The sequence below is a fragment of the Barbus barbus genome, assembly GCF_936440315.1.
Source record: "Barbus barbus genome assembly, chromosome: 35".
Taxonomy (NCBI): domain Eukaryota; kingdom Metazoa; phylum Chordata; class Actinopteri; order Cypriniformes; family Cyprinidae; genus Barbus; species Barbus barbus.
The window spans coordinates 10,370,772-10,382,859 of record NC_136763.1 but is presented as its reverse complement, the minus strand read 5'-3'; the positions used below and the strand labels follow the sequence as shown (position 1 = coordinate 10,382,859).

General features: G+C 38.3%; 1 protein-coding gene across 1 annotated transcript; it reads right to left on the bottom strand.

Moving 5' to 3' along the window:
• Nucleotides 1–2,318: 2,318 nt before the first annotated feature.
• LOC306855015 (short-chain dehydrogenase/reductase 3-like) lies at nucleotides 2,319–11,818 on the bottom strand. The gene is made up of 6 exons (XM_079393390.1): nucleotides 11,110–11,818; nucleotides 5,931–6,074; nucleotides 5,530–5,649; nucleotides 4,049–4,287; nucleotides 3,435–3,560; nucleotides 2,319–3,350 (listed from the first exon to the last, which is right to left on the bottom strand). The coding sequence occupies exons 1-6, from the start codon at nucleotides 11,302–11,304 to the stop codon at nucleotides 3,266–3,268; spliced, it is 909 nt and encodes a 302-aa protein (XP_079249516.1). The 5' UTR covers nucleotides 11,305–11,818; the 3' UTR covers nucleotides 2,319–3,265.
• Between the last annotated feature and the right edge of the window lie 270 nt (nucleotides 11,819–12,088).

Sequence of the window (12,088 nt, the reverse complement as noted above, 5' to 3'; positions counted from 1 at the left end):
GCAATTGGGCTACTTTTGATTAGCAATTGGGATGGTTTTGTTTCACAGACCTGGAAACCCTGGATGAACTATTCCCACAACACACATGCTATTCCATCAAAAGTGAGCACGTAGAGATCAATGTAAAGAATCATTGCAAAGTCTTTGTTTTTGTCTCTATTGTAATCTCAATAGGAGAGGTGTAGGCCCTTGCTGCTAGATGAAAGCTTGAGTGTAACAAGCAGCCCGGCCATAAAGGCGAGCTGATCTGGCATAGCTGTGCAGCCCTTATGTAATTTCTCGCCTGGCTGTGATATTCGCGGTTCTGTTGTTGTTCCTGCTTTGATCTACTACAGTGATAACAGTGTTCCAGAAAGTGATGCTAATGAAAAACGATATAGCAAGAGTGGAAGTTCACCACAGCTCACAGAAAAGATGCTTGCTGATAAGAACACTGCTCTTCTGTATGCTTCATCTATAGAGGAAGCATTAGAGGAGCATCACACACTCTGATAGAACCAGGTGTTGTGTCTGACATGGAAACTATATGTAACTGTTCATTCTTTGCTACGGCCACACATGTCAGGATATAAATGAGCAATATTCATCTTAAAGGGATAGTTTGCCCAAAAATGAAAATTATGTCATTACTTCATGAGTTACTTGCTCTTTTCCTTACAATTCCAGTTATTACTGAGGCTCAAGCATCAAAAAGACAGAAAGTTAGCATGCAGGAGAAAAAAGGTAACATTTAAAGCTTGTTTAGTTTCAGATATTTGCCGTGATGATTTATGTTGTTTTCTCTTATTCCATCAACCATGACATTGCCCTTTCGAAGTGCATTTTTTAGGATTTCTGTGGCTTTTTGAATTTCCTCATAAGCCTTCTTGATCCATGAGCCAGGAAATATGGATTGAACGAAAAAAGGATTACAGACTAATATGGAAAACAGATTTGGCAGAATAAAGTACAGACGTCATAAATGCATAACCACAGACCAGCAACATTAAGATTCCCACTCATGAATCCGCAGGGACTGAGTGGATCGGAGGCATCACGACGTATCAAATTAAATCATCAGTATTCTTGCACTCACCCTAATGCTTTACGAGGCTTCTCAGAAGGAGATACACATAGGAGGAGTAATTAATAAGCAATGTGTTTTATGAAGAATGTCTCGTCTGTGTTTGGGAATAATAAATCCTGCTCCGGGTGGGGAAAAGTCATTGTCTTTTTTGTTGTTTTGTTTTTCTGTTCCACATATGTCTTTTTCCAGCTCATAGGGACTCTGATCAAAGTCTGATCACTGAGGATGGATTGCAAACATGGTTTAATGATTTCAAGCAGGCTTTGCAATTGAGTATGAATGCAGTCAGAACTGTATGAGAGGTCTATGATTTATGTTTGACTAACCCTGGTCTGAACCTTCCCGCTGGGGTCTGAACCCTTCTTTTCTTTTGCATATGTACAACTCCCCAATTTCATGACCCTCGGGCGACTTTACGTTCTTCTTGCAGCATTTCAAATGGCCCACTCTGGGGCAATGAAAACCAGTCCCCACAAGAGACTCCTATTTTTTCTTTAACTGAGCATGTTTTAATTTATTTTCTTCTCAAACTCAGGATGTGCAGCATAGCTGTAATTGTTGAAGAGGGTGCTTGTGGTTTACTGTGATTCATATGATGCTTATGTGGTTTATCTGGCTGCCAGAGGTCAGACAGATCCCACATTTTTATTTATTCTTCATCGTTAGGACTTGCACAGAGGGTTGAACTTGGTTTTTGAACTTCATATATGCACAGTACATAGACCGAAGCGTTGAGAGAGATTTTGGCAATAGCTTTTATTTTTAGAATTTGATTTTAATTTTAGTTTGTTTTAGTCATTTATGGGCTTTTGTTATTTTATTAGTTTTCATTCATTATTTTATTAGTTTTTTAAATAAACATTTCTAATTTGATTTCAGTTAATGTTTAGTTTTAGTATTATTAGTACTTAAATTTATATTTCAGTTGGCAATATTTTTAAGTGTCAGTTTCTCATATTTTTTATTGTATTGCAGCATTATTTCAATTAATAAAAATGATTTGTAATAGTTTAACAACACTGGTCAATCAAATCAAATAAAAAAACTGAATTAGATTTATCACCTTAATACAATACAGTATATTTTAATATTTTAATTTAAATATCTAAATAAATACATCTACTCAGTAATAATGATTAAATTGTGGATACTTTTTATGAATTAGTTGTTTTAAATCAACATGTTAAATTGACAGCCATTTTGAGAGCTTTAATGTTACACAGGGTAAAAAATGAAATTGAAATATGTTTTAAAATCAACAGCTTTAGTAAATAGCCTCAGATCACATCAAGAGAGTTGTACTATACTTTTAATGCAGGAGTAATCTTAGAAAGGCACACGTGTATTTATTTATTTGTAGTGTTTTACATAACACCACAGCAGTGGTTGGATGGATCTGTGGTTAAATATTCCCAGTTTGCCATAAAGCAAATCACACAGGAAGCACAGCATTTTCCCTGGTCTCCCTGTAACTTTGTTCTCAGAACAAAGTACACGCTTTTGAAAGCACAGTTACAATCGAGCCAAACCTTCAACACAAAGTTAAAAAAGTAACTCGACCCTGCTTTGAAAATAAACGAAGCTCACATCTTTGTTGTATCAAGAAAAATGACAAAAAATCAGACTTATTTTTTTCTACCAGCAGCACAGTGAATGTATCTGACAGGGGGAATGAGTCAACCCACGTGCTGGAGCAGCAGGTCAAGCTTGTTGTGTTGGTAAGTATGAAGCGCTGAAGAAGCATTTATTGCTGTCGGCCCCCGTGGGACAACACAGACTTTCCAACTGTATGATGCCCAGGGCAAGTCCAAACACAGCTTTACTTTGTGAGACTGGATTTTAAAACATCCCAATAGAAGGATTTTCTCTTTAAAACTGCTTTTTATTCAGATGCTGAATTTACAGTGACAGTAGTTAAAAATGTGATTGTTAAAAAATTTAAAGTAAACATATAGTACAGCGGTCGATTGAGGCTTTTTTTTTTAATGTCCATTCTGTGTTTGTCCAACACTGCAACACAGACGTCAGTGGTGACCTGCAAAGGGTCCTAAAAATGAGGCACCATGTGCACGGGCATGCCGTCTTTTTCTTCTAACTCGCTGCTTCTGGCATACTCCATAGCTCTTGTTCAAACATGAAACAGTTTTCTTAAAATAATTGTAACATTTGAAACTCTCTCATTTGAACATTTGAAACCTCTCATGTCCGTCCCTTGAAAGTATTCATGCAGGTGTAGCTTCCTGAGAACTTGTGGATTTCTTCAAGGGCACTCTGCGGTAGCATACTGTTTCAAGTGTAAAAAAGTATATAATCAGTGAGGGTTTATTTGCTGAAATAATTTACATTCGTAAATAGTATCAGGTTATACCTTTTGAGGATAACGAGTGCATGCATGGTCCAGGGTAAGTAAACAAAGGCTGTATTGGTCCTAATAGCATCCACTGTTTTTTGGGCTACCACCTCAGGCTTTAGAGGAGGGAAGAGTTGGGGGAACCTGAAGAGAAAATCAGTTGTTTTTATTGACTTACAAATATACACCATTGTGAAATGGTAAACAAAGAAAGTCAAATGTGAGATATTGGTTATTATAATTATTAAAAAAGTCTGTGTGATGTGACATCAATAGAAAAGTGAAGTTGTTTCAGCTGAAAACCAAGTTATTGCATTCTGATGAAAGATTATGAAGAAAATAGTTTTTGGGAATAATGTGTACTGAAGAATCATTAAAAATATGACCACAACAATGCATTAACAAAGTACATAGGGTCCATTTTGATTTGATGTTCACATAAAAATACTTCAAATGATGATCTAACCCATTTTGCTTCCTTAATGTGACTTACTGCCAGTTGAAATGGGATAATCAAAAGGAAAGCAGAATTGTTCAGGAGACTGAACTGATTTTATCCATCAATTATTTGCTGGATTTTGAAAAAGCTGTCTATATAAGAGGAATTTTTTGTGCTGTACCCATCAGCTCACCTTACTCTCATGCCTTGAAACATTTCAGTGTTGGTGTGGAACGGGAGGACAGTGGTACAGCCCACCCCCGGGCAGTCCAGCAACCCCAGAGTGAGGCTTTCCATGAAGGCTAGTGATGATGCTTTAGAAGTGCAGTAGTCTATAGCACCAGGGATGGGCGAAAGAGACAGGATGGAGTTGACACACACAACATAACCATTTTGCAGTTCCAGCATACGAGGCAAGAAGGCTTTTGTGGTCTGTGGATGAAAGGATGGAGGCAGGTGGTAAAAATGTCAAATATTACATAACCTAATACGTCAATGATGTTATTAACTTAAAATACTTTGTCATAACTCATTTTCATGTGTTCTGTGGTGCTTTTACAACATTGCATTATATGTTTTAGTCTAACATAGCAACATTAACCAGTGGTGCGCGTTTTTTTTTATTTTGGAACAAAAATTACACTTTAGCTTCTCCAAACCCATAAGACCTTCATTCATCTTCAGAATACTAATTAAGATATTTTTGATGAAATGAGCTTTCTGACCCTGCATAGACAGCAATGCAACTACCACCTATCGGGAAGAAACAAAGCAACCTCGCCGTCTGATCGCAGGCCTTCCGCTCCTTGTGTTCTCTCCAGCGCTGGAAAGCTGATCCAATATTTACACGGGTCCTACTTTTTGCCTTATCGTTCAGCAGACAATTTCCGCTTTTGTTTTTTATCCGCCATCTCTATCTTTCTGTCACACGGCTCGCTGTTCACTGATCGCTCTCTCCTCCACATCATGAGTAGACACGCCCCTTACTGCTGATTGGCTACAAGTTTGTTTAGGTACTCGGCCCCCGACTTAGTTTTCTAAAGCGTTTTTGAAAAAATATATACCCCACCTTTAATTGTATTGATTTATTTTAGTATTATTTTAGTTTTGGCAATTTTATCATTTAAATGAAACATATTTCCATTTATTGGATGAGGCAACATTTAGATTTTTAACAGTTGTAACATTTAAGTTTACATTTATACATTTGGCAGACAAGAGCCAACAATATTCGTAATATACAATACCAGGTTTATTAAACTATTTGGAATAAGGTGACCACACATGCCATTTCCCGGGGACACGTTCTGCCCAGGATTTCTAAATTGCCTAAAATAGCCAGGTGTTGGTTGTTTGTTCTGCGCTGATCAATCTTTGTGTGACATCAAAGTACCGTGAGAGTGATTAGAAAGCATAAGGAGCCGTCTGCTCTGCTCTCTATAGCTCTCGCGGTACTTTGATGTCATACAACGACCAATCTGCGGCAGATGAAATCGTGGGCAGAATTTGTCTCCGGGAAGTGGCACGTCTGGTCACCTTAATTTGGAAGCAAACTAGAAAAGACAAGAAAGTGTTACATTTAGATTAATGCAACTTTAATAGTTTATTTTAGTTTTGACAACATCAGACAAACCCATCCTATCTTATCCTTTCCCAACTCATTTACATACTTACCCAAAACTGTCCCATTGTGTTGATGTGCTGTGACTTCAGAAGCGCATCATCATCACTGTCCAGCAAACTCTTCCCATGCACCACTGCAGCATTATTCACTAGAATGGTAACATCTCCCACCTACCATAAGAAAAAAAAAAAGACCCACTGTGAGATATTCTTTCCAAAAATGTGCTTTTGTTCTTTTTCATGGCTAGTTAGCTCTGCCATACTGCTGGGCCTTATCTAACCCAGACATTTCAGGCGAAGTGTAATCTCTATCCTATGGGGGTGGAAGGCAACAGAGCTGAGACAAAGCCAGCACTGAGGTTATTACAGGTTATTAGAGCCAACCAGTTTGAACTAATCTTATTATGATCTTAATTAAGAAACCCCTCAGGGTATGATATTATGGGGCATACCTTTTCTCTGACAACCTTGGCTTGCTTGTAAACCTCTTCTCTGTTGGCCACATCGCAAACAAAATAATGGCACTCTGTCCCCATGAGGGCGATCTCCTCGCATGCCTCCTTCAGACATTTTTCCATCCGGCCCCACAGGATTAGCTGTTAAGAGATAGGAACCACATGTCAAAGGTTGACCAGATCAGAAAACTGACAAGAAAAATAAAGTTTTACAAAGCATAATGTGATCTGTCATATTGGCCATAAATCATCTTTCCGAAAGCAAAACTATACGCGTCACTGCTCAATAGCACAGATAAGTACTTTCAAAGTAGATTTAATTTGCTTGAAAGAATTTCATGTTGTCAGCTGTTGTGCTTTAACAGTGTCTTACCTAATTTATAATGACTTGTGTTCGTCAATGTGGGTGTTTACTAGTAAACACGAGGATATGTGGCCTATAATTCATGCCAAAACTTGACACAGAAAGCATGAGTCAGATGATAATCTGTTATTGTATTTCAGTATGCCCTTTTTAAATTAAAACCACATTTACTTGGAACTCTATATGAGGACTAGATGAAATATGGTATTCGAAAATAGTATTCCATGGAAAAATAAATAAATAATGTATTTCAAATTTAATTTATGCCACACGCCACAAGGGTCATACCACAATTTTTACAACAAAAGCTTTTTACATTTGAGAGGAATACAGTATATACCACACCAACATACAGTATGAAACACAGTAGTTGGGTATGGTATAAACAGAAGAATTCCTTCAATTCATTGAAGGAACAGTGGGGCTATTTTTGGGGAACACGGCCACTATTAGTTTGGAGACGGATTAAGAGAGGATTAAGGATTAAGCCTATGTGAATGGATTGGCTGGGACAGGGAACATAGGGGGCAGTGATTGGTCAATTAGATTTGTCAGTCTGAGAGGTCAAGGAAAGGTAATTAAATCAGTGATGCTGCCTCATCATCTCTCACAGACAATTCTCATAGAGATTACACAGCCTGCTGGGCATACTGACCCAGCCATTTTCTGCTCCAACAACTTCATAATTTTGTGTGTGTGTGCGTGTACCTGGTATTTATCACGTAATGTCCAAATGTCCCCACAAGGATAGTAATACCACTACATTTTGACCTTGTTGGGACATTTTTAGGTCCCCATGATGAAACAAGCTTATAATTCATACTGAATGAAGTTTTTTGAAAATCTAAAATTTTATCTAAAATAAAGTTTCCTGTGAGGGGTAGGTCTAGGTGTAGGGTTGGTGTAGTGCGATAGAAAACATGGAAACACAACGGTGTGTGTGTTTGTGTGCGTCCACACATAGGTTAACTGTCCTTTTGGGACAAATTTTGTTGCAGACATTAGCTAAGATGACAAAATCGTCCTCATTTGAAAAAATATGAACATAAAAATCTATTTTATTTAATAACTAACTCTGTTATGGTTAGTCTACAGCAGTATTACAATATATACATTACTATGAACTGGCTTCTATTGGTTGGCTTTCTATTGTTTAGTTTTTATTTTCGCTTTAATTTTAGTAATTTTGTTATGTGCTTTTGTCATTGTGTGTGTGTTGTTTACGTTTTTCATTTAATATTTATGTTTAATTTTATTTAAGCTTTATTTCAATTATTGAAAACAATTTTAAATTTTTAGTTAACAATAACAACACTGGTCTACAGTAACACTATAATTAACTTAATATAAAAACTCTATTCTATTGTATATGTCCTGATTTCTGAACTAAATATGTGTGAATATGTCCATCACAAACTAGTGGAGAGCTAATATTATGATATTTTATAATGATGGCCTGTGAAAGGGACATACCCTTGCCCTCGCCCTCCATTAACATTCAGTTTTATTGGAACCAAAATTCTGTTGTCAGCTAAACCCAGGGTCTGGTTTGAGGTTTTTACTTTCACAAAGCTTTGCCTTTAATGGCAAGAACTGAATATTGAAGCATACAGTTACCTTTTTCACACTGCTGGGTGGTTGTCACTGAAAAATGGTTCACATTTATTCGCCATGGTTGCCTGTAATTGGTCTAACTCTGTTTTTCTCTTTTCGAGAAAGGGTTTGTGGAAATTTCCTCTAAACAAGTGGTGTGTTCTTTTCGATATGTATTTCAGCCGACGCCTAAATGGAAAAATGGAGCTTTTTATGGAGGAAAAATTACTAGGGTCAATCTGAAATGTGAAGAAACATTACACACCAAAAATGTAAGACCATTTTACTCTGTGTTTTTCTAGCTAAATTAATTCTAACCAGATAACAAATGAATGTTAGGCATCCTAATTAACCTGGAACAATCTCTGTAGTGCCTATCAGTGATGTTTGCTGATGAATTAAGCCAAAGTTGGTCTGATCTGTAGGTGGTTTCACGTCTTTGGCCTAATGCACGTTTATTTGATAAACCTGCCTCTGTGTTCTTGTATGGGTCTGCTTTATATGCATGGCCTTTGAGCTAATTACTGGGAAGGTCTTGATTAAGCATATAATAGGATTTCACAACAATCTTGATATTTTTGTCAGAGAACAAGAGCTCACAAGGTGGTCTCCCTTACAATCCCACTATGAGCTTCATCTGCACACATCACATTAGCAAGTCTTATCACTCAAGTCCTTAGAGTAGCAATGGCTGAGTGCACTGCATTAGCATATAATATGCGAAAATAAGGAGCAAACAAACCGTGCTTAATCCAGTCCTGTGAGGACACACATTGTGTTTCCTTTAAGATGAACACAAATGATGAGTGCTCTGTGTTTGAAGCCCTCATGAAGGAGCATTTAAGATGGTTTATGGTGAAAGGCATGATAACGCCATTATTTCACCATCCACTTTGCACCCTATGGAATGGGTTTGAAAGTGGATGGGGGCACAAGGAGTTCAGGAGGCAGTCGCCTGCCGCGGTCTAATTAGTGTGGAGACAGAAGGGTCAGCCACAGGGCACTGGCCAGGTGGGAGCTGTATGGTCCCTGCCACCCTCCCCCCAGCCCATACACATACAGAAAGCAATTTACATAGGGCTCACTTCCTTCACACTTCCTTAAGCCATTAGCCATGGGACCACATGGATGGCCATAGATGATGGTGCTTCTGTACACAGGTTCCAAAAGAAGGTTTTGGGAGACAAACTTTTGGTGAAAAGTTATATTTCTTTCTTAGTGCAAACAATATTTAGCTAAATAATCTGATTTTCCACTACCTTTTGTGCAATGGAAAGGTTCCATGGATATTAAAGGTCTTTGGCTTTATGGATCTATAGATGCCAATAAAGAACCTTTATTTTTAAGAGCTCCAGTATTTTTGCTCTTGTTTTTTTATTTTTCTTGGGTCTTCCAATCATCATTTAGGGTTTGGTTAGTGAGCGCTGACATAAATTTTGCAATATATTTCCAGTGTTGAATTACCATGCAGTGAGTACTTGCTGACCTCTTGGATGGCATAATAAATGGCTGCTTTCTGGAAAATTTCAACCCCCACCTAGTGGTCAAGTTAAATTTGAGCCTGTGCATTTATGATTCATGCCCTTTTAGCATTCCTTAAGAATGGGCAAACTGTGAAGATAGCCACTGCAGGTGTCTCTTCCAAAGCCTTCACACCTTGACAATGGCTAACAACGGGGTGTTGACAAGCACAGTGGCTTCCTTTAACGTACTGCTGCAAAGCTGCTTCTTTCAAAGACCTTTGACCTGGGACGTTGAGCATGTTGGTGAGCATTCAGGGATCTAAGGTCTCTGAATTGTTTGCTGTGTAAGGTTTGTGCTACGACTTTTATGATGGGTTTTTATTTAGCCCTATACACACAAGCTTCTCTGGAGGGGAAATGTGTATAAATCAAACTAAAGCCATGGGTGTAACGCCGCCAAGCATGGTGGCCCCTGTCACAGTTACAGAAGTTATTAAGCTCTGTTTATTACAGTTGGGCCACTGGGTCTATTTATAATGCAATGTCTTGGGTGGGTGAGGCAGCTGAGACATTTCTTCCCAGCTCTTGACTTTCAGCACACAGTCCTGTTTCATTAGACTGTGCGTTGCAATCTGACTGCTGGGACAAAAACATTACACTACTGCCAATGTGAAAGATTTAATTAAGCCATTAAATACTCCAGATAGAGCTCGTAATAGAGTAAATATTCATACGAAAAGTCAGAAGTCTAATCATCTAAGTGTTTAGTCAAGGTCAAATTTGCTGGCACCATGAACCTCTTGGCCACTGGCCTCTCTAGTGGGACCGATGTAATAATCTGAACATGAAAGCTGTCAAAGTTTGAAAGAAGGATGTTTTCCTCAAAATAGCTGTTTGTTAGTTGACCCAGTTTGTATTACAAGTGGAACCAGACATTGGGTTCCAGCTCTACATTTTGATTGATCTGTTGACCATAGGGGTTATGACCTATGCACCGTTGAAACAATGGGTTTATGAAGAGGACATGTAATGTCCCTAGGGAGAGGAGTAGCCCATACAGACAGATACTTTGCAAAACAAAACAAACGCATCCATTACTAGGCTAATGATTTGTGTTAATGTGGATTAGCTTCCAAAATATGCCATAATAACCACAGTTTTCACATTCATACAGTAGTATGATTTCAACATTTATGATTATTACAGTACAGCTAGACTGTACAAACGTTTTAATCATTGTTAAAACAACTTTCCATTAATTAGCCTATTATTCAAATCAGTATTCTTCATCAGTGTAATTAAACAGTGGTTAAGGAGGTGCTGTGAACCATTTACATTATAGCTAGATTCTGAAACCTTCTGACACTGAAAATATTATAAGCCTATTTTGTATTGTATTTTGGTGGAAACTGATACTTTTTTTGTAAGGGAAAGACAGTCATGGAATATAAATACATGTATGTTTCTTGATGGTAACATTGCTTCATTATAGCTAAATTATTTTTATATTAAAAACAGTTTTTGTGTTTTCTATGCCAAATTGCGCTATATATAGTGTAATGAAACTTTGAGTAATCAATCTGACTGATAGTTTTGGCTTATAGTTAGCAATCAGGATAGTAAGAAAGAGGAAGACCACCTGGAATTCAAACTATGGGGCTATACTAACACTATATACACCCCTGGAAAGTTTTGAATTGAAACATTACGCAGTATGACCAAGCCATAACCAACAGTAATGATACATCATGTTTACCTTTTTAGCTCCATGCACGGCGAACTCCTTAGCCAGGTGACGGCCGATGCCCCGTCCGCCACCCGTGATAAGCACCACGTCTCCGGTCAGATCTCTCCGCCTGCTCGGTAAGAACCAGCACACGGTCGCCTTGGCAATATAGTAGAATATCTGAATAGGTAAGAGCACCACGCAGCCCAGCGCCTTCAGATCCATCTCAGTATCCGCTTATCTCAGTTCTCGCCTTGAACAATTGCTGAACTAATTGAATCCTTGCTCGGAGCGATCACCTTTGCTCCTATTTTACAGGAGTGGTTAAGGCAATTTCGCCTTATTTTGCAAAATTGACGGACACTAAATAGAGTGAAATGCATCTATCTACCACAATCCAACGGAGTTTATGTGCGTCCAGGAGGAATATCTGTCATTTTGCGCACCTTTATTCCACACAAACTCTTTATCCACGGAGCTCTTGCTGCGACAAGTGTGCGCTGCTGCTTTGCACCGTCCCTTCGCTACTGACAGCGGCCAGAATCCAACTATGACGATACCTCGGATCTGATAGGGGTTTTAAAGAGACCATTTATCTTGATTGACAGCTGGAGGACTGACAGAAGTATTGCTTTATCAAACGCTGGTGTGAGGGTTTCTTTATGACGGCTATGTCCCCTCCCCCAGACGTGGTGCCACAGGCAATTTCGTTGCCTTAGTTTCAACCTGCGCTTATCGTTACTAGTGGTGGGGATTTTTGCGTCATTCCAGTGATTTGAATCATTTGAATCGGCTCACTAAAATGATTCACTTAGTGAGCATTTATGCTACAATGATTCCTTTAGTTGTTCACTTCATTAATCATTCGATTCGAATCGTACACACACACACACACACATCGCCGAGTAGAAACATGTCCTCTATTAATAAAATTGCATAGTTATTTTTTTTTCCACAGTCTTATTATAATTCCCAATATTTTGTCAGCTACTGGGCATAACTTTAATCA